At 38.9% G+C, this 23,458-nt stretch overlaps 2 protein-coding genes, 1 long non-coding RNA gene, 1 other non-coding gene and 1 pseudogene across 4 annotated transcripts; 3 read left to right on the top strand and 2 right to left on the bottom strand.

Moving 5' to 3' along the window:
* The first annotated feature begins 291 nt into the window (after nucleotides 1-291).
* Nucleotides 292-9,741, top strand: LOC133722765 (importin subunit beta-1-like; annotated as a pseudogene).
* On the bottom strand, nucleotides 4,156-6,660 carry LOC133721003 (uncharacterized). Its single transcript, XR_009852041.1, has 4 exons — nucleotides 6,328-6,660; nucleotides 5,183-5,327; nucleotides 5,013-5,089; nucleotides 4,156-4,578 (listed from the first exon to the last, which is right to left on the bottom strand). It is a non-coding gene; the product is annotated as an uncharacterized LOC133721003 (long non-coding RNA).
* A 5,540-nt stretch (nucleotides 9,742-15,281) lies between the features above and the next one.
* On the top strand, nucleotides 15,282-18,230 carry LOC133722766 (gamma-interferon-responsive lysosomal thiol protein-like). Its single transcript, XM_062149638.1, has 5 exons — nucleotides 15,282-15,675; nucleotides 15,758-15,823; nucleotides 16,043-16,231; nucleotides 16,403-16,495; nucleotides 16,579-18,230. The coding sequence occupies exons 1-5, from the start codon at nucleotides 15,406-15,408 to the stop codon at nucleotides 16,747-16,749; spliced, it is 789 nt and encodes a 262-aa protein (XP_062005622.1). The 5' UTR covers nucleotides 15,282-15,405; the 3' UTR covers nucleotides 16,750-18,230.
* Nucleotides 18,231-18,745: 515 nt separating this feature from the next.
* Nucleotides 18,746-20,203, bottom strand: LOC133721000 (kinetochore protein SPC24 homolog). Its single transcript, XM_062147497.1, has 5 exons — nucleotides 19,953-20,203; nucleotides 19,655-19,797; nucleotides 19,455-19,555; nucleotides 19,179-19,252; nucleotides 18,746-19,011 (listed from the first exon to the last, which is right to left on the bottom strand). Exons 1-5 carry the CDS (start codon nucleotides 20,128-20,130, stop codon nucleotides 18,905-18,907), a joined length of 603 nt encoding a protein of 200 aa, XP_062003481.1. The 5' UTR covers nucleotides 20,131-20,203; the 3' UTR covers nucleotides 18,746-18,904.
* Nucleotides 20,204-20,313: 110 nt separating this feature from the next.
* On the top strand, nucleotides 20,314-20,395 carry TRNAS-CGA (transfer RNA serine (anticodon CGA)). The gene has a single exon. It is a non-coding gene; the product is annotated as a tRNA-Ser (tRNA).
* Nucleotides 20,396-23,458: the final 3,063 nt, after the last annotated feature.

Here is a 23,458-nt window from a genome sequence, read left to right on the forward strand (position 1 = left end):
TAGATTTCCCTCTTAAAAACTCTAGGGTCGCCGAGTAGGGTTTTAGAGCTTCATTTTACTCATCGGCTTCTATTGGAGGTATTTCTCTTTCTACACTCTCACTGTATAGCTTCTATTTCAAGTTTCTGTGTATAGATTTATTTCTATTCCATGTTTGGAATTGATTCGCTCTCTATTAGTATCCAGCGTGCTTTAGTGGAATTAGGGTTTCGATTTTGTTGCGAGGGTTTGGTATGAGGCTTTTTAAGTTATGCTCATTGTTAGTTTCAAGCTCACTGTGGATGTTGTGCTAGATTGAGGCTTAATTTCTAGGGTTTAACCTTTATTTTGGGGTTTATCGATTTGAGATGTATTGAATGGGATTTGATTTGGTTCTTATACTAGGATTATAGATGTTAGCTTAATTACCAGGCAGATCTGCATGAGAAGAATGGGGAATGGTTTTTTCATTGTTTGTGAAATGATGCTTTGTGTTATTGCTCAAGTAGATTGAATATCATGACTAGCGAAGCTTTTAGGCTCTCAGAACTTTGTGATGTTATAGCATTGTACCACAGAAATCGATACTTTTCTGTTAACTGGAATTGTCAATTGTTTGCATTTTGTTTGGTGAGGTTTGAAATCACATTTGGCAGATAAGAGGAAAACAAATGATACACGGTTTTTACATTGAGGTGCTATTTTTATTGGATGTCTTGTTAGCTTTTATTTTGGAGGTTCCTTATGTATGCAATAATTCATGTCTGGTTATCTAGTCTTATATATCCCTTTTGGTGATTTCCTTTGTGGCGTTGTGGAAAGAAATGGCCATGGAGATCACTCAGTATCTATTGTCAGCTCAATCAGCCGATGCAAGAGTTCGTACTGAAGCAGAATCTAATCTGAGGAAATTTCAAGAGCAAAACCTACCTGCTTTCCTTCTGTTGTTGTTGGTTGAGCTAGCAAACAATGAAAAGCCAGTTGAATCCCGAAGGTTGGCTGGTATTGTTTTTAAGAACTTACTAGATGCCAAAGATTCTGTTACGAAGAAACATCTTGCTCAGCAATGGATGGATATTGATATTGCATTTAAATCCCAAATCAAGAGCTGGCTCTTACAGACACTTGGGTCATCTGTGCCAGAGGCAAGCCACACCTCTGCCCAAGTTCTTGCCAAAGTTGCTTCTATTGATGTTCCCCGGAAACAGTGGCCTGAGCTAATTGGACATTTGCTTAATAACATGATTCAGCGCGATAGCTCTGCTGGTTTGAAACAGTCAACTTTGGAAACTCTTGGTTATGTATGTGAGGAAATATCCCATCCTGATCTTCAGCAAGACGAGGTAAACTCTGTTCTTACAGCTGTAATTCAAGGAATGAATCTTGAGAACAGTTCTGAAGTCCGTCTTGCTGCAACAAGGGCATTATGTAATGCCTTGGAGTTTGCTCAGACAAACTTTGAAAATGAGATGGAACGAACTTACATCATGAAGATGATCTGTGAGACTGCCTTATCTAAGGAGGTAGAGGTTAGGCAGGCTGCTTTTGAGTGCCCTGCCTCAATTGCTTCTATGTACTATTCTGTGCTTGGGACTTACATGCAGGCTCTCTTTGAGCTTACATCAAATGCGGTAAAAGGGGATGTAGAACCTGTTGCCCTTCAAGCAATTGAGTTCTGGAGTTCCATTTGTGAAAAAGAAATAGAATTGCAAAAGTATGAGACAGCTGACAGGAACTGTTGGGACTCTTTACCGGACTTTGTGCCTCCCCATTCACGTTTTATAGAAAAATCTCGAATTTCTCTAATTCCAATATTGCTAGAGACTTTGCTGATGCAGGAAGAAAATGTAAGCCAGGATGACAACATTTGGAATATCTCAATGGCTGGGAAGAAATGCCTAGAACTTGTTGCCCAAACTGTTGGGTTTGTCATTGTACCGCTTGTGATTCCATTTGTGGTGGCTAACATGTTGGGATTGTTAACAGAGTACGCAGCAATATAGCAAATAAAGAGCAACAAAGAGACACCAAATTTAACGTGGAAACCCTTCAAGGTGAAGGGAAAAAACCACGGGACAAACTCCGAAAAACTTCCACTATGAAAATGGGATTACAATCACCAATCTCTCTAGAACACTAGAGGAAAAACTCTCAAGAGAAACACTCTTGGATACACTCTCACAAGGATATTGTAAAAGCAGGACTTTCTTTCTCTCCTTTTACAACTCTCTGTCTCTAGCTCTCTCTATCTTTTCTCTCTCTCTATTCTGCCGAATTTGAGAATGATAGGAACTTCTTGGTTTCTCTTTCTCCAGCTCCTTATGAAGGATTGTGAAAGGAATCACAAGGTGCCGGCAGCACACCTTCTTTTCTGCCATGAAGCTTGCTTTCTTTTGTTCTTTTCTGCCGCATGCTTGCTTTTCTCTTTCCTTTCTCTCAGACAACATGTCTGTTTCTTCTTTTTCTTTTCTCTAAAGTCCAACCCATAATGAGCATATGTCCAACATAATTAAATGCCTAGCATGATTACATCTAATAATTATATCTATTATAGCATGAGGAGGGAATCGGCCAACATAACAGAGTGAAACCAGATTGGCATTGTCGGGAGGCAGCAGTTTTTGCACTTGGTGCAATTATTGAAGGCTCAACCATCTATCAGGATCTTGGGGTCTTATTAAAATACTGTGAACTGGTCCGTGAACTTATAGATGACTTGCTTTTCTTAATGAATGATGAAAACAACCAAGTCAAAGAAACTACTGCATGGACTCTCGGTCGTATATTTGAATTTTTGCATAGTCCTGTTGGTGGATTTTCAGTGATTACTTCCGATAATCTTCCAATAGTGGTAGATATATTGGTGAAGAGCGTTAGTGATGCTCCAAATGTTGCAACTAAGGTGTGTCGGGCGATTTATACACTTGCTGAGGGCTATGAGGAAGCTGGAATGCATTCATCTTTTTTTATGCCATATATCCCTAGGATCATTGAAAGTCTTCTTTTTGGTGCTAGTCGTGCAGATGTGGATGATTCGAAATTGAGGTCTGCTGCATATGAATCATTAAACGAGGTAGTGAGGTGTTCCAGCAGTACCGAAACACCACAGATTATAAGAGAACTACTCTCTGTGATTTTGGAGAGGTTGAGTCAGACTTTAGAGCTTCAGATTGTATCATCAGATGGCAAGGAAAAGCAAGCAGACTTGCAGGCTTCTCTTTGTGCACTATGCCAAAAAATGCTTCAGACGACAGACCATATCTGTCGTCTGATGAAGTAAAAATCTGTTGTCTAAGTGGCTGCCGTCTCTAAGCCATTCAGACGACAGATATTCTCCGTCGTTTATAAGCTACTCAGACGACAGATTCAGTTTAAGTTCTGTCGTCTGAAGTACCTAATATTGAAGAATCGGAGTCTATCTGTCGTCTGAAACACCATACCACTACATATTAATGTTGTTGGAAATTCACTTCATCAACGGATTCAAAAAATAACTGTCGATGTAGTTAATGTAAGATGACGGAGTTTTTGATGTTTCTGTCGTTTGATTGAACCAATATTAAGCTTAGTTGATGCTTCTGTCGTCTGATTTGAAGAACAATGACAGTTATATGTTGACTGATTTCGTACGCAACAACATTTATACCATGAGTTATGTTGTTTGAGATTTGTTTGGACCACAGATAATTTTGATTCTTGTGGTTAGATTTGGTTTCCAACTACAGTTTTAGTTGTTTTATGTTGTTTGAATGTCACTTAGAGTATAGTCTTACTCAAATTTCTGTTGTCTGAAGTAGTATTCAATCTCATTTTTCTGTTGTTTGTTTGCACTTTCAACCATTGTTTTAGTTATGTTCTGTTGTTTGAAGTTGGTAGAAACAACATATCAACACCTACTTCTGTTGTCTGAGAGCTATTTGACCTCTACTTTTCTGTTGTTTGAACGTGATAGAAACAACATATCAACACCTACTTCTGTTGTCTGAGAGCTATTTGAACTTTACTTTTCTGTTGTTTGAACTTGATAGAAACAACAGATGATCATTTGTTTCTGTTGTTTCTATTTTCTTGATACAACATAAACCTGCATATATCTATTACCTTTCAACCATTTCAACATCAGTCATTTACAATCATCAAAACCATAAAATTGGACTAAAATCTGCATTGAAAATGATGGCTACGTTTCATTAATTGCATCAACATCATCCAAAATACAATCCATAGTTCCAACTCTAAACCTAGCCAACATCATCCAAAATACAATACAAGTAATCTACAATACACCAAAAGTCCATCTCATTAAAGGGGAATAAAGATCCAAAATGCCGTACTCTATTGTTTTGACCAATTCTTCAAAGTTGTTGTTACACTAAGTAGGCTTCAAATATATATAACTAATTTGATTCATACCAGAAGTAAAGAAATCTGCATATACATATGTTGTGCCTCATGGAGCTCCATTCCATGGAAGAAGACGTGTGCAGATTGTGATTCTTGTTCTTCCTTCTTCCTTTTCCTCCTCACATCACCGTGCCATTGCTTTAGAATGCCAACCATGTTATCTTCTAGTATCTTACCCTTGAACTGTGAACCCATCTGTGTGTACATATAAACAAGTCACATATCAACCAAACTAGAAAGATTACCCGCATGTTGCTATGGTGTTGACTATTATGAATGAAATGGAGAAAGAAGTGCTGATTGAAGTGAAGGAGATGTTTCTATGAATCACAAAGTTCTATTCATATTTACACAAAGTGATTTGATTACTTTATGCAACATATTGAAAGATCAAAAGCAGAGAGAAATCATGACAGCTAATTGTTTTAATCCAATTAGTTCTCAGGGCTTAAATATCTATATGAAAACCAATATTTAGTACAGAAATTTACTTCAAAATGTAGTCAGTCTGGAGGTTTTTCTTTTGTCCTTCAATTGAGATTGTCTGCCAGCATTATATATGTTAATGTCTATATGTTTGACAAAAATATAAATTTATCAAAGGCAAAACTATTCAATTTTATGGTTACCTTCATTTTAGTGTCAATATTTGGATCAGCAGCAATTCCTTCTTTCTTTTCTCTCCTGCTGACCTGTAGCATTATATCTGCATGAGCAAATCAACCTCTGACTTCACATCTCGATGATGGAAATAAAGAACTAACCCAAAAAAAAATATCAAAAGAGATGAGGAATGTACCAGCTCTGCTTCCAAGACATTAACAGCAGGCTGAAAATTTGATTATTTGTGTTACAGTCATCTCAGGTATGTGAAGGTTGTGTTGGTTTACAATCATTTGAGAAAGATGGCTGCCATGAAGCTTACGAAAGGATATTTAGTAAACCTGCGCAGCAAGAACATGTCAAGTTATGCGCTTCCAATTCAAGAAATAGTTTAACGTAAGTAAATCTGAGAACAACTATCATTGCAAAAGTTTCCAAAAGACATTGATGGAACCCAGACCACATGTGAAATCAACAAACAGAAAATGCAAACTTCAGGTACTTTCTCCTATGGACTAGTCATTCCACTTACACCAAACACCACAACGAGATAATATACATCCCAGATCCAACTCAGCCTGTCTTCCCCACAACCATTGTGTGCAGTGTACACACACTATAAACCCTAAACCATTCTGATAACAAAGGATTTCTTTACAGACCATCAGAGAATTGATAATATTTAGAAGAATTGAAAGTATCTTAATGATCTTCAAACACTGTACTTTCTCAGTCTGAAGATCAGCTAATGACAAGGCAAAGCTATAATCCATCATTAAAAAAAAAAAAAATAGCAAAGGTTTTCTCTTCTAAGGACCATTTCAAAGCTAAAAGGATTCAATCTCATTATTCAACATTTAAGCTATAGGAACTGTCGAGTTAATAACTAAACAAAACAAAAAAAAGAATTCCTTAATATTTCGTTTTGGCTTGGGGAGAGGAGATTCTGGGGAAAAACCAATGTATTGCAGCGAAGTCCTCAAACATTGAAGTTCCTATATGCTATCATCTTAAACAGTACCAGAAATTCTCATATCTTTTATACACAAATTTGTTTCTATCATATTCATTCAACTTTAAAAATGTAAGTAATTCAATATTGGCTGATCTTAGTAGTTTCTGTCAGATATGCAGAAAGTTTCATGTTTCAACCTTAAGCTATGTCACGTTTACATTGATCATATAGCATGACTCATAAAAGGAGCAAGTAACATGAACTTGTGAAATTTCACAATCAGAGCTACATAAGAAGAGAGTTCTCATAAAAGGATTCAGAACCTTATATTGAGATATTGAACTTTAAAGCATATATACTACAAAAAGAAAAGAATGCCTACAAACCTGGCCCTGTAAATCGACCAGGAAACTTGTTGGGCTGGCCAGGTGGCTGGCAGAAAAATTGCCCATCCTCTTCATTGTTTCTAAAAGTTGCTTTGCGCTTCTTTAAAGTTGGCTCCAAACTCCGATCTTCACCCTCTGAATTCCACATGCTTGAAGTGGACTCAGAGGGATCATAAGCAGTCTTAGTAGGAAAGAAACAGAACTCCTTACTTATAGATGGTGAATAATCGTTGAACTTTCCACCCTCTTGAGAATTACTCGAACCAATATCTTCCGTTTCACTGGCGAAGCTTCTATCAGTACATAAATGTGAGACAGGACCCAACCTCAAAGATAAATATCTATATGAAAACCAATATTTAGTACAAAAATTTACTTCAAAATGTAGTCAGTCTGGAGGTTTTTCTTTTGTCCTTCAACTGAGATTGTCTGCCAGCATTATATAAATTGAACAGTAAGCACACCAAAGCAAAATCTAAACTTGATCAAAATCACTAATTTCCCAAAATTGAACAAATTTCAAACTCATTTACATAAAACTTCAACTCAGCTCGCTATCAAACCTAAACTTCATATAAAATCCAACAAAAAAAAAATCAAACCACAACAGATTAATTGACGAGACGACGATTTAAACAAACCTAACCACAACAGATTAATTCCACTAATCAACAAATCCACCTCAACAAATATCTCAAAATTCGATAACCTGGATTGTTCAAAAAAAAAAAAAAAAGAGAACTTAGTGTTGATAAAGGAATGTATTGGGTGAAGCTAGCTCGATAGAAATTCTATACCTTTGGCTTGTACATGACAGGTTAGTTCGAGACCCATATCTATCCTCCAGCTACAAGAGGATTCAAAGAAGCAATTACTCTTCAAGCCGAGAGTATCCATGAAATGAAAATAAACAGTGTAATCCCTAACCGGGCCAAGGCTCAAGGAATTGCTTTCCTCGGCGTCTCCGTCACACGATTTCGTGGGTTCCGCCGCCTTCATCACCTCCTCAAACACCTCCACCAGCTCCTTCTCCATCGCCCCCAATTCTTTCAATCTTTCCTCCCTAAAATCCCTAAGTCAAATTCACACCCACGCACAAAACAAAACTTTGAATCACTTAATTGAAGGGAGACACTGGAACCTAACAGAGAGAGATCGACGTTGTTAAAATCAACGAGAGAGGAAAGAGACACTGTCATTCTTTCTCCAATAAATTTTCCAGATTTTCTGTTTGGGAGGGAGCAATAATGAAAAAGCAATCGACAGATCAAGAAAGAGAGAGAATTACCCATCCGTGGGGAGCGGATTTATTTTGCTCAGAGCTAAAGAATCTGAGCTCCAATTTGGTTTCGACGAGGAAGAGATGGCAGACGAGAGAGAGAGAGAGAGGGACGGAGTCAGTGTGAGAACTGAGAAGAATACCATTACCTTCAGGGGGACGAAGTCAGGAGACGGGTTTTCTAGTTGCAGGTTGCTGGGCAAGGAGCTCGGCAGTGGGGGCTGGGTGGGGCTTGAAAGACTGGAGAGGCAGAGATGCCTCACGCCGAGACGGGTTGGAAGTTCCAAGGAGAGAGAGAAGCTGGATCGGGAGTGTGGAGTTCCGCGGAGCTCCGGCGTCAGAGCCGGAGAAGGAGGATGGGAGCGGAGGCGGAGGATGAGGGTGATGAAGAGGAGGTCGGCTGTCGTGTGGTTAGGGTTGAGAAAGAAACTTTATGTTTTTTTGACCAAGTGTTGAGAAAACTCGGGTATAGGCTAGGCATCTGCTGTTTTTTTTTTTTTTTTTTTTTTTTTTTTTTTTTTTTTTTGCAAATAGTTCACATTAAGTTTTAGTACGTTCAACCAAAAAAAAAAATTTGTCCCGATAAATTTTTCCCTTTACTCAGACAACAGAATCTGTTGTCTGAATTCTCTAAATTATAACAAACTTGAAAAAGTTGAATTGGTGTTGATTTTGATACCATTTAGACGACATAAATAGTTAAATCTGTTGTCTGAAGACGTTCAAAAAAATCAGACCACAGAAAAAACGTCTTCTGTCGTCTGAGGGGTATGGTATGAAGCATTTTTTGACATAGTGGTGGAGTTCACCAGGTTATAATCGAGAAAGTTAGCAGTGCCGATGATTTAGAAACCAGGTCCATTGTGTTGACACAGGCAGACCGGATAATGTTTTTGTTTCTTAATGTCTTTTCTTGCCGAAGTTCTACAGTGCATGAGGAAGCCATGCTTGCTATTGGTGCCATTGCTCATGCTACTAGGTCTGAGTTTGGCAAGTACCTTCCTGAATTATACAAGTACTTGAAGAGGGGGTTGCAAAATATCAAGGACTATCAAGCCTGTTCTGTCACAGTTGGTGTGGTTGGCGACATTGTTCGTGCCTTGAAGTACAAGGTGGTACCGTATTGCGATGGGATTATGCAAATTCTGTTGATGAATCTTTCTAGTGAAGCACTCGACCGGTCTGTCAAACCTCCCATATTCTCTGTCATTGGCGACATAGCTCTCTCAATAGAGGAAAATTTTCAGAAGTATGTTGACTCTGCAGTGCCAATGATGCAGAGAGCTGCGGAGCTGTGTGCTCAGATGGACTCCAATGATGATGAGTTATTGGATTACGGCAGTCAGCTCAAGTGTAGCATCTTGGAAGCTTATTCTGGTATACTTCGGGGCACCAAGAAGTCTAAGATCATGATGCCATATGCCCAGCTTCTCTATGAGTTTATAGGATTTGTTTTGAAGGAGAAAGACAGGTATCATGTTCCGTTTGGATGGTGTGGCATGCATGTTGTTGATAATTTTTTTTTCCTAATGTCAGTTTTGTTGCAAAATATGGTAGAGCAAGATGAGTACACCTAATTATAATAGGGTTGTGAAGGTGTGGCTAGTTGTGTAGATTAAAGGGGAAACCACTATGGCTTCTTTACCATTAGGCACCTAACTTTGTCCTTTATCATCTTCTATGTTCCTCATTTTGCAGGGATATCCTTCTAAGAAAAGCTTTAGCTGCTGTGATGGATGACCTTGCAGATTTACTTGGTACAAACTCAAAGACACTCTTTGGAGACCTTACTGCTCGTGTAACATATACTGGTGCGTGTCTTCAATCTGATGGTGATAACCTGAAGTAAACTGCACTTGTGCGGGAGACTAGGCTGAATTACTTGTAAGTGAAATGATACTCTAGCTGGTACAGTAATCAATGAGTTGTAAGGGTGTGAACGAAGTTCAAAGTTGTGTAGATTATGTACGAACATTCTCTTTTGCAGTGTGGGCGCAAATTCTGTAATATCTGAGTTGGAATTATTACCAGAAAAATCGGGGTTTGAAATTAAGAGGTTCTTTAAACTTCTTCCACAGGATACTAAGTTGATCATTCAAGTCTTTCTCTCATTCTCTGTAAGGGTTGAAGTATAGCAAAGGGAGATTCTCTCCCCTTTACTTTTCTTACCATGCATATAAATAAGAAATGTAAGTTACTGGCAAACTATTTGTTAGGCATCCCCATTAAATTTTTGCTTAGTCTTGTAACAATTTTCAAATCAGTCCCACCTTAACATTGGATTAGTGGAATGGTTTAATGTTAGTGGGTTTGAACCAACTTTCCAAAGGAGAATGTTGAATTTGTAACCACAGATTCTCATCTTCTGCCCATTACAACCTCTCTCAAAGCCTGGCCTTCACCTCATCCTGGTGATTGTGTTCTGTGAACAAAACTTGGAACATATTGTTGACGGGATTGATGCCCACACTCATTCAAGCGCGACTAACAATGTCCATGTGTAGTGGTGCTAATGATGCCCATGTTCAGTGAGGCTATTTGTGCCAATTCAAGGAAGGATAAACACATCGATATATGTTATATGTTTTGCCAATCCCGTGGGAACCAAATACGGAACTTTATCCGAAAAGAGAAAAAAAATTGTCTACATGATATCCACAAAAAACTATGGACTATAGCACACGATGGATCATGGATCATGGATCATGTGAGTCAAACAGAACAAAGACAAAGAGAAAGTTTGGGAATTTCTGATAACCGATGGTTTTGCTCAATAGGTGTGTCAGCTGGTTGGCAATCGAGCATACCCGTCTTTGCTAATAAGTCAAGGACATACTTTCTCTGGCTCAACACAATACAATCTTTTCCTCTAGCAACTTCAATTCCCAAGAAATATTTCAAACTCCCCAAGTCTTTCATTTCAAATTCTGATGACAATGCACTCTGCAACTTCTTAATCTCCTCAAGATCATTACCTGTCACCACCATGTCATCCACATAAATAATCAAAGCTGTAACTTTACCCTTCTGATGCTTAAGGAATAGGGTATGATCTGAATTGCTCTGCCTGTACCCAATCCTCCTCATGAATGTCGTGAATCGACCAAACCAAGCTCTTGGAGATTGTTTGAGGCCATATAGAAACTTCCTCAAACGACACACCACCTTAACTCCAGTGGAAGTACCATATCCCGGAGGCAAGTCCATGTATACTTCTTCATTCAAATCACCATGCAAGAAGGCATTTTTAACATCAAATTGTTGCAGAGGCCAATCAAGATTAGCAGCTAGAGACAGAAGTACTCGAATTGTATTTATCTTTGCTACTGGTGCAAAAGTTTCATCATAGTCCACACCATACTTCTGGGTATAACCCTTCGCTACTAGCCTTGCCTTATATCTATCCACCGAACCATTTGAATTGTGCTTCACTGTATACACCCATCGGCACCCAACTGTTTTCTTTCCAGGAGGTAGTGATACTAACTCCCACGTTTGATTTTTTTCAAGTGCATCCATCTCCACAGCCATTGCTTTTGCCCACTTCTCATCCTTCATTGCATCCTGCACTTTACTAGGAAGTGACACATAAGATAATTGATTCACAAAGGCTACATATGGTTTAGACAACCTATGAGTAGACACATAATTAGCTACAGGATATTTGGTCTTAGCACACAAACTTGGTTCATATTTCTTGGCAAGCTGGCCACGATTGGACCGTTCTGGTAAGACTCGTGTTGGAACATGTGTAGAATCAGTTAAAGGAGTAACACTATCAGACAAAGGTGGGTTATGGGATAAAGGCAAACTACTACGTACCTCAAATGAAGATTGAACAGGGGAGACCACTGATGGAGAGGGAGAGACTGAATGATTAGGAGCTTCTTCTTGAAGGGTAGACGATTCGGCAATTGTCTTTTCTGTTTCGGAACTCACAATGCTCCGTTCGGCAGTCGCATGGCGAAGAATAGACGATTCAGTAATTGCCTTTTCTGTTTCGGAACTTGTAATTCTCTGTTCGGCAGTTGCATGGCGAAGGCTAGACGATTCAGCAATTTCCATGAGATTGGAAGTATTCACGAAATGAACAAGTGGTTTGGTGAACAATTCCATGAGATTGGAAGTAATCACGAAATGAATGATTAACAAACTCCCCCCCATTATCAGACCGAAAGACCTTAATACGAGCATCATATTGGGTACGAACAAGATTATGGAAGGCTATAAAGGCAGAGAAAACTGCATCTTTTGACTTAAGCAAAACAACCCAAGTTAATCTAGTGAAGTCATCAATGAATAAAACAAAATAATGCATTCCTGAAAGAGTTGAATTTTTTGAAGGTCCCCATAAATCAGAATGAATAAATTCAAAAGGCATTGTACTAGACTGAAAGCTAGAAGGATAACTAGACTTATGACTCTTGGCTAAATCACAGGTTTCACAATGTAGACTAGAATCACTTATTCCCAAAAAAAGAGAAGGCATGGACTTCCTCATGACACCAAAGGATGGGTGGCCCAAACGGAGATGCCACAACCACAATTCATTCATCCGATCAGAACTCAATGTCAGGGCAACAGGACCTTGTGGACTTGATGGTGCTTGTGTCGGTCCTCCGTACATGCAATCCAAGTGAAACAGTCTCTCCCTCAAATCTCCCTTGCCAATTATCACCCGAGTACACAGATCCTGAAAGATAACATACATAGGATAAAAGGTGACAGAGCATTTGTTTTGTGTGTTTAATTGAGACACAGACAAAAGATGATGAGATAAAGAGGGTACATAGAGGACATTATAAAGAATAATGGACTGTGTAACCTGGACTGACCCAATTCCTAAGACCGGAAAGGACTCACCATTGGCATTAGAGACATGTGTTATGGATGGGGAGGACAAGGTGACAAAGAAAGACTTATCATAGGTCATATGATCAGATGCACCAGAATCAATTATCCATGTATTACTACCAATAAAGCCAGAAACATTTAAAGGACACCAATTTTACCTCGATTCTCCTGAGCTAGGGAAACATTACCCATAGTTTGATCTAGATCCTCCACATTATAGAAATCAGGTTCTTGCTCCTGCACCAGTTGGATTGCCGCCTTGCTATTCTGACCATTGTTACTTCTTTTCCAACCAGGGTTATTGGAGTTGAGTCTTAGCAACTTGGGGCATTGACTCTTGTAGTGGCCAACAGTTTTACAATAGTTGCAAGTCACCTGACTGTTGAACAACGAACTAAGGGACAAATATGCCATTCTTCTTCTTCAAGCAACAACACAAACCACAAAATTTGACACGGCTAAGGAAGGAGAGGCTGACGGCAAGGTATTGCAAACTTTAGGGTTCTAAGGCAAAAGGAACAGAGGATGAAGACAAAGGACAAACTCTTAAAGAGTACAAAGACAAATTTGCAGCGGAAACAAACGAACAGAGTCCAGACGGATCTCTGCTCTGATACCAAGTCAAACAGAACAAAGACAAAGAGAAAGTTTGGGAATTTCTGATATCTTGATCTTCTCCAAAGATGGAGTACATATACAAAGTATACACATTCCTAATAGGAAACTAATTACACCGTGATATTCTCCCCCTTAACTACATGATATCCTCCTTAAATATACAATCCTAATTATACTACAATTCCTACAATTATGGAGAGTGACTCACGCCAATAATGTGGACATCATGAAAGCCCCTCTTCTACACCAAATATTAAAGATGAATTTTTCAGCTTGCACTAACAATGATATGAGAACAAATTTGATTTTGATTACTTGATCTTCATCATCTCTTCAACTCGGATGCAGAAGCAACATTTTGACTTCATTCATTGTGCTGAGAGCCACGCCCTTGAAGGAAATTGGACGAAGAAAGATGCTTGGACATCTTGTTATCAACAACAAGGGATCCATAACTTGAATGGGATTGTTACAATAGTGAACATGAGAGAACGGTTAGGAGTAATTATTTCATATGTTGAAATTTATGTATCCAGATCAAATTAAATTCTACTTCTGATCAGTAACATATCAAGTGCATGGGATGCAGCTTATGCCACATAATGCTAATGAAACAGGCCACCTTGTTCCCGCCTCGTCTGTAACCACTGACTAAAGTAAGCAACTACATACGAACACACGCACAAGGAAACAGAGACTTTAATTAATGAATAGTTCATATCTTATTCCAGGGGCTTTAATAACTTTGCAAGCTATGTGTGCAAGGCTTACCAAGGAAATCCAGCACCAAAGTCTTGCACAACTCCAACACTCAAGAATCAAGATCAACTCAGCTGAATTAAACAGCAAACTCAACTGCTCTAGGATACCACAAAGGTGAAGAACACCAAGGTCGACAGCTTAAACTTCTTGTCTGATTCTTCAATATGGTTCTGCATCACCATTTGCTGTTGTGCAGCAAGTCTTTATGAAACCCTAGCAATCTAGCACGACTCGTTGGGTTCGTTCGTTCCCATAACATGGGAGGAAACTCAAGAGAGAAATCAATTATCAATTGTGTCCAACACTGGATTGGTGAATGTTATGAAGTAAGGGGCAGGAGGGTCTCCACACAACTAGAGTACTTATGACAGGCTTGTGACCATCGAGTTGCAGACGTTGAAAGCGAGCAGCAAAGTAAGAATCAGATCTGGAGAGAAGACTCAACCAACGCTTGGACGCACATTTGCACTGAAAAGTGAGTTTATTAGTGGAAGGAAGTCGGCAAAGGATTTCGACCAAAACCAGGTCAGGGAGGTCCTCGATTTTGGTCATGGAATCACCACTCTTTGCTGACTATTAGAGGGAATAGAGGCTGTTCCTAGTCCAACAAGGGCTGCCTGTGAAGATGATATCACCACTCTTTCCTTTCACATGCAGCACCTTCATTCGACTAGATGCCAATTAGGGTTTTGGTTCCAACTCTAGTGCTTTGTATGTTGTCTGTGATTGAATATGTGAGCGGAGGTTTACCATAAGGAAAGCAATCACTGATAAAATCAATCACACTAATCCCAATTTTTTTAAGAGTAGTATGTTAATAAATTGATTCATTCTATTATAAATTTAGAGAACTCCCAACTACCCACTTTTGCCCATGTAAAGGTGTAAACCTTTGAAGCTCAGCCACGTTATAGCAAATCTTAACTAGTACTATAGAGCATTCCAATTCAAAGTTTACAACAAGGAGAGCACTCTAATAGAGGAAAAGTAGGAGAAGTTACAAGAATGAGAAAAATGGAAGGTTGAATCATGAAGACATAGAGGAGGCTATATTCTTTTGGATTTTATCAATACTTAGCTTACTTGAGTCACTAATGTCTAGACAGCAAAGCAACTCTAGCCGATTACAAAAGGGTTGTCATTTCAAAAAAAAAAAAAAAACAAAAGGGTTGTGATTTGCAATTGCACGGGCTCTGTAAATATATAGTAGGATAGTTGAAAAAGGGGGTTCGAAAGGGCGATTCCTTCAAAAAGAAGTATATATCTCGTTTTGAAATAAAGTCATGGAAATTAGTCAATGTACCACCATGAGTTACTCCATTTCCAATTTTAAGATCCTCTATTAGAGGATTGAAAGGGATCAACATAGAAAAAGCGGAGAGGGAAAATGGCATCCTACTTTGATTTTGAAAAGCACTGTATGAAGAGTCATCATCTCTCAACATGTTTAATTTTCTAAAGTGAGAATAAAGAAAGGTGACTTACTCAACTCATATGTGGCCAACTGCTATATAAGTGTAAACTTCAGTACAAATTGGTAAATAGCAAGCAGTGATAAGTAATTAATGGCTTCTCACAAGTTCTTCTCCATCACTGTTCTAACAACTTTGCTCTCGCTCTGCGCCAATGCTCTGTCTCGTACGGAATACAATTGTTCTTCTCAGAAAGTTAACCTAACTATATATTATGACACTCTTAACCCGTACTGTGAGGAATTCATTGTATACGAGCTTCCAAAGGCATTTGAGCTGGAGCTCATGCACATTATCAACCTCCGTCTAGTACCATATGGAAATGCTTACATCCAAGAACCTAACAACACCATCAGTTGCCAGGTCATTTTCCCACCTTCCTCATCTTTTTTTCTTTCTTTTTATGGTTTGTTGACATGGTGTTTCATATGTATATGCCCTGCAGAATGGCCCAGCTGAATGCTACTTGAACAGTATAGAAGCTTGTGTAATCAGCATCTGGCCGGATGTGGTAAGCTTCTTTACAAGTAAACGCAACCTATCTGCAATACTGTTTCTCTTTTGCACCATAAACAAAAGCTGAATTTTGTTTCTGTTTAGTCTTTCCCAGTATAACCTGTAACTACATGATTAAAATTTGTCAAAGAAACTACCATGATCTTACACGAAAGGTTGGAATAGTGAGAAGGATATGATAGCTAACACAGTTTCAAGGATATGACAACAGTAGGTTTGTTCTTACTTCATCATCTCTTTAACTGTGATGCAGAATAAACATTTCAAATTTATTCACTGTGTTGCATGGCAAAACTTGGGACGATTACAGTTAAAAGAAGATGCATGGAAATCATGTTCTAAAATAACAATGCTGAGTGACAAACCTGTCTCAAATTGCTACAAAAGCGGATATGCGAAAAAGGTTTACAGTATTAGTTTACTGCATTTTGTTTGTTCTTGTTAGTACATGTTGAATTTCTCACATATGTATGCATATGTATATGCATACATATGTGAGAAATTCAAAATTCAAAACTCTATTGCCAAACTCTATTGCTGATCTACAACAAATTCAAAATATTAAATCATGCAGCTTCTACTACGATACGCTAATGAAACAAAGCACCTAGATCCTCCTCATACAAATGTGCCATGGGTTGTCATCAATAAGCGACCACTATACTATGTGAATTCCAACTCTCCATCTCTCTTTCTTTTTTTCTCACACACACACAGACAAAGTAATAAAATCTACATATCTGTACGCAGGACTACAAGAACTTTGTAAGCTACGTCTGTGAGGCTTACCAAGGCCATCCTAAACCATCGGCTTGCACAACACCTATCTTCAGCTCAGCTAAAAAGTCAAACTCAACCCACTTGCATATATATTATTATCTGCTGCACCTTATGTCCTGTGCAGCTTTCCTAATCAACTAGACTTCTAAATAATATACAAGCTTAGATGCAGTGTTTTGATATGATTAGTTTTGGTGAGGTAATGTCAGTTCAACAACTATATGTATCAAATAAAACTAAATTGCGCTATAAGACATTTTAATCACCTGCTTCATAATTTCTAGTACAGCATACAGAGAGATGTTTCCTTATTCCTAAAGCATCATGATCTGAACAAGAAATGGTACGGTTCTATCATGCAATAGTCCTCCATAGAACTAAAACCAAGATTTGAAATTAATGTTTCCTTGATGAAAATCTGGAAGTTAAACACCCTTTAGAGTTCATGTGTTCATCTAATTAGTAGAAACCCTGCTTGTAGTTGTGGTCATGAAACATACTTGTAGTGGAGACCATACTGGAAGTGAATTGTCAGTCTCTCATCTGTGCATTAAGTATAATAACAAGGTCATTCATGACCACATGTACAAGTATGTTTTCCACTAATTTGATAAACATGTGAACTTTAAAGGGTGTTTAACCGAGTATAGAGGAAGTAGGTCCTTTTCGGAACTGTCCAGCAGAACTACAGTATCAAAATCACTCCCAAATACACCCAAGAGTGAAGTTCAACAGCACCATGACATGTAGTCATTTGGTGGGACTTGAATGATTTGTAAATCAGGCTACAGTAAAGTGGTACGACAAATTGTATCTACCTGGTCGAAAAAAAACAGTTTCAACATGGTAAGTTTCTGGGTTAGTTTTATGATCTAGTACTACCAAATACATATCTCAATCATCAATTGAGTTAGTGCAACCGAAAATGGATGGAGTTGAACCATTGAGGCAGCGAATACTAGATTTAATCACCAGTCATTTTCTTGTTGAAGTTTGAGTAATTCATTATCTATATATCCCATCAGTTACCAAACATAGAAGGATTATGATGTGTATCCACAGGCCTCTCTGAAATTATAACTATAGTAGGTGGATTATAAAATGTCTCTTAAAACTTCTAAGCTACGTAGCTTTGCTCACTTTTGTCTTCTTTGCATACCTAATGTGAAGTGCACCCAGAAAAAATGCAAACAATATTTTGACTTGATTTACATGACTGCTTGCTGAGTTGCAATGATGCAATATTCATATGCATGATCAACGAAAATAGATAGTTCTGATTCTTTAATGCAATGGTTGGACAAGTCAAGGCCAAAAATATAATGCAAACTGGCACTTATACCACTTCCAATTTTAGCACCAGTTTGGGAAACTGAAAGAGATGTGGGGTGGCTAGGGGTGGGGATAAAAAACAAAACAGAAGTAAAACAAGAAGGAAAAAAAAAAAGATAAATGAAGTTGAAAGAGATGAACATAAAGAAACAGGGCAATGAGTGTCCTACCCTTAATTTGGCAAAACTGCCCACCCACTTGAAGGTTTGCTGGAGACAAAGACCGTTGCCTTTTATATTTCGACTTAATGGCCTTCTTAGTGCAGTTTCAATCACCAACAAGCCGCACCTGCCAACGCAAAGATGCCATACAATTATCCAGTCATCCACTATCACACTCCAATTGCCAACTAAATGACTTTATGAGCATGAGATTAGTCATCTCTCAACACATTTAGCTAAAATGAGAAGAAATACAGGTGATTGTCACAGCAAGTAACATTCAAGTGAAATTTCAATGTGCCGCAGCTATATGTATATATATATATATATGCATGCTACATGTAGCTTCAGTGTAGTACCTTCAAACTTCTGGCACAACAAATGGAGACCATCCTGTCTTCAGTAATGTTTTAGTAGTATTCAACTCACACAAACAGACACAGCCACTATCCTCAAACTAAGGGCCAGAGCATCCATTATCTGGCCCTGATTAGTTTGATGAGTAGGTTGGAGACTATATCCAGGCAAATCAAAGTTAGAAGTTAAACTGTGTTGGCTAACTAACACAATTTCTTTTGTCCTCCAATATATCAAAATTGTGTAACTTAAACATAAGTAACAACTGTTCCAAAACAACTCCAAAATGGCACCAACAAGATTCTCAATAATCAGCTTTAAATGTGTACGTTACAATTCCAAATTACAAACTGTCAAAAGATTACTTCTCCAGAAACACAGACGAATCGAAAAAACAATATTGCACAATATTATACAAACTATCTCAGGGGGACCTGAAATATCTATCATGGAGTTATCATCTTCCAAATGCTATTACATGTTTCATAGGCAGTCATCTTCTCTGCATCAATTTCAAAGTTCTGTACCGCTTTTGTATCTCTATCCACAATATCTGTAATTTATGGCTTAAGGAGAACAAGTTCATTGCAATACTAACAACCCATCAGATTAACTAAGAATTATTGCACAGTAGAAAAGTGAAGAAACAAATGAATGATTTATTGAATATAGATATTATATGTATGTGATAACTACTAAGTAAGATGTTGCAAAGGATACAGCCCATGACTCTTGACTGCTCATCCAGGTTTGGTATAATATTTGTAACAGAAGCATACATGGAAAGCTTCCTCCTGCATATAAGTGTTGGGTTCAGTTCATTGACGGAAATGTAGAAATGATTTGTCAGTCTGTCACATCTCGTGAGTAAAAGAACACTCAAAACAAGCCACTTCATGACTACAGCTGTAATTCGATGAATGATGAATATGCAAGAAGATTCAGTACATAAGAGAGAAACCATATAGCACTAGCATCAAACTCATAAGTACTTACTGCGCCCTGAACTCATCCTGCTTCTGTTTCTTCAACATTTTCTTCTTTTCCAAAACCGCAACCCTTTGGCCTTCCAAATCATCCATCTCGCCGCCGATAACTGTGCTGATAAAGAAAAGCAAACCAAATCAGTAACCAAGGGGCCTCAACCTAAAATCAATTAATCTCAAACAAACACACTACTGAGAATGGTACACTTATCTGAGCTCTTCCATAAGCAAATGCTCCTGTCGAACGCCCTCATCCAATTCTCTCTGAAGAAGCTCCAATTCCTCATCAGCAACCGCCTCGGTTTTCGCCTCCTCGGTTTTCTTCTTGCAAGCATCTAACTTCTTCTCATAATCTGCTTCCACACAAGAACTACTCAGTCCACGTAAGCAATCTATGCTTCCAATCAACACCATTACAAAGCCGTACAAATTGATATGGAGGTCGCTGTGAATGCTTATAAACTAAAATCCTAAGGTAATGAGAGAGAAATGAAGTGAAGAAAGGGACCTCGGAGCAAGTTGTGAGCTTCGGCGAAATCGGAATCGGAGGAGGAGCGGAGGGCTTGGGAGTTTTGGAGGCAGTGGATCAAGTGGTTGAGGTCTCTGGGGTCCTTCAAGACCCGCACAAGGTCGTCGCTGTTGGAGATCAGCCACTGGATGTCGAGTGTTCCAGAAGCGACCGCCATTATTGATCTGAGATTCGCCGGCAGCGGAGAGCTTGGTCCCAGTTTTTCTTTTTCTTTTTTCAAATTAAAGTCTAGGGATTTGGTTTTGAATTTAGGGCTGCTTGCAGTCTCTAGCGCGAAAATTTATGTTTAGTAATATTAATTATTTATAAATATTTCTTTCATGTCCTCTCTCTCAAGAGAGTCGATATGTCCGAGTGGTTAAGGAGACAGACTCGAAATCTGTTGGGCTTTGCCTGCGCAGGTTCGAATCCTGCTGTCGACGACTTTTTTTTTCTTTTTTCTTTTTTGCATTTTTCAAAAGAATTGAGGTCTTAGAGCAAGTTCACTTGTTGGATTATTGGGTTAGAACATTGTTCACGGCTTTTTTATGTTTGTTTCTACCCGTCAAGAGTCACTGGGTTATGACACATTTTATTCAATATTATATTTATTTATTTATTATAAACGAGAAATATATGATGTAAATAAATAGTAATGATAAACATTTCGTGAAATTGGTATTTTTGGTGCACTGTGCACATGGCCTCCTTCAAATTTTGGACTCGATACTAAAATACACCACATGCCTAATCTATTTATTACAATTTTCAGAAGTTTCATAATTAGAGAAAATTATTGAAAAATTAGATTTGACGCAGTGCGATTTGGGCCTTTCATTTTTTCATCGCTTGATCTCAGCCGTCAAATTAAAACAAATTTTTAGGGTATAAATACCCAATATCGGAACAAAAGTTCCAGAACAATTCAGAATCTTTGACCCGATTTCACAACTCAGCGATGTCATGATCTTACCTGACCCTTACCTTCAACAGGCCTGATCCCCTGCTCAATGAAGTCAATGCTCATTTGGTCACTCACCGTCCGATTGAAAATCGGACGGTTGACAGATAAGCACCCATTTAGTCACTTACTTGTCAACCGTCCGATTTTCAATCAGACGGTGAGTGACCAAATGAGCATTGACTTTCATTGAGCAGGGGATCAGGACTCTACCTTCAATTATGGGGTGGCCAAAGTTGACGAACTAGTGGTGTCTAAGTCCTCTTGGTGGTGTAGGGCGAGCCGTGGCCTCGTTTTCTTCATCCTGCATCGAGTGGCGACGAAACGGAGCCTGAAAACTCTGGCTTTTCTGGCAGCTTTTCCCACAAATTTTCGTGACTCCGGCCGAATTTGATAGTGAACGAGGTATGGAAAACAATTCTCTTGTTGTGCTCCATGTCTTGCTATACTTAGGTTTTGATTTTGGTCAAGTATAGAAAATTTGGTGTTTTATTTGGACACGGCCTTGACATCACCATGAATTTGTCTGCGGCCCTGCTGGAGCCCAGCCTCTTTGGGTTATGACTTGGGACAATCATTGTTGGGGCAAGAAAAGCCCGGTGGAAGCTAGACTTTGAATTATTTTATGACACAGGTCACAAACTCACGTGGTGCCATGGCAACAAGTCCCCCGGTGGACTTGCTCTCAGTAATCTGTTAGGGTGTGTTTATTTTTTAATATAATTTTCGAACTCAACCTAACATACTAATTCATACCTTGAATGATATTATTATGTAACCATTATAAAAGAAAAATTACTAATGAATTTCGGTCTTTCAATTTATCTTGTTATATATCAATTCATGTCTTGTGTTCTATATTGCTTCGGTTCATAATTATTGCCCGAGAAGCTAGTAATTGTAAATCAATAAAATTTTGTTTCATTGAATATATGATTTATGAAGTGGTTTTGATCGATGTTTTTATGTTTACTTCTCTCCTTTCCTTATTTTTTTATTTTTTATTTATTTATTTTTGAATAGTCTCTCCTTTTCTTATTGTAAGATATTGTTTAGTTTTGGTCCTTTGTAGGAGTTATAGATCCTATTTTGCATCAAATTAAAGAGTGAGAAGATAGTTCCAGAGAGGCCTCCGATTTTCTTGGAGTGACCTCGGTTTTACGAAACCTAGGTTTTGTGTTGCTGGCGGCGGTGAACCTTCACTCCCCAGACCAGGCAAGGCTGCGGCGACGGTGTGGCGGCGGTGCGGAATTGGGCCTGGATCGGCGGCGGCGGTGGTGTGGTTCCGGAATGTTCCAATCGGGCTCTGGGTTGGTGTAGTTCGAGATCTGAGCAGTTGATCGTGGTGGTGCTTCCGGTGTAGGGCTTGGCGGTTTCTGGGCTTAGCACAGCGGCGGAGCCCTCCTGAACGTGTGGATCTTCGGAGCGGCGGGGATTCCTTTTCCTGCCGATTCTCAGTGCAGGCTCGGGTATCTTCTTCTTGATTTCGGGCGGTTCTTTTGAGTGAGTACTTGATTCTCGGTTACGTGTAGCAGAGAGGCACCAGGCTTGATGGTGTTGCACTGTTGGAACGGCCGGCCACCAGAGCTGTGGTCAAAGGGCTTGTCGACGAAGGACATGGCGGCGGCGGAGGCAAAGGAACAAGATGAGGCTCCTATTCTGCTGGCTTGGGTTTGGGCCTGGGTCTCTAGGCCTGGGCTCAATCTTGGGCTGATGGGCCTGTTTGGTTTTCTTTCTGCTAGACAAGACTGGACTTGGGCTTGGGCCTACGGGCTTGGGCTCGGGTCAAGGCAATTGGGGCCCTAATGTATTAGGGTATGAGCTTGTGTAAGGTTGGATTAACTTCTATGAGTCTTCTATGACGTTTCTAGTCTCTTGCTTGTACCACAATTGCGTGATTGGCAAGTGAGGGCTAGTTGAATGATTTCTTTTCCGTAGGAGGCGAAGTTTTTTCATTCTTGTATAGACTCGCTTAAATGTGAGCGACCCAGTGATCTTTAAAGGTTTGCTTTAGCTTAGGTAGGTTACTCCGGATTTTCTTGCTGGATTTTTTATGTAAGTTTTGGTAGACTTCAGCCTTTTTGCTGTTGATCTAATGAATTCAACTTTTATTTCAAAAAAAAAAAAGGAGTTATAGATCCTACAGAAAAAATAAAAAATAAAAAAATTGAAACAAATATGTCAATAACAATGGTCAAATTAGGTCACTTTGCATATCAGGAATATATACATATATAATGTAACACTTACGAAATTTCCATTTTCAACTAAGGCTTTCTACGTGGCTACCAAAGAATCAAAGACAAAACAAAACTTGGGATTTGGTAATCTAATCCCTTCTCCCTGGTGCAATAGAATTCCAACAACTGAATCCCCTCTTTTATTCTCCCACGATAATCACCACTAAAAATCCCCGATAACGTCACACATTCCAAGTCTCCTCTCCTAGAGCCTAATTGACGAGACCTTCAAAGTTACCCTTACCACGCAACAAAACGACGCAGTAGCACAAACGCCACAGAATTCCCAGTCGGTCTAAAACCAC

Source organism: Rosa rugosa, chromosome 7 (assembly GCF_958449725.1).
Source record: "Rosa rugosa chromosome 7, drRosRugo1.1, whole genome shotgun sequence".
Lineage (NCBI taxonomy): Eukaryota > Viridiplantae > Streptophyta > Magnoliopsida > Rosales > Rosaceae > Rosa > Rosa rugosa.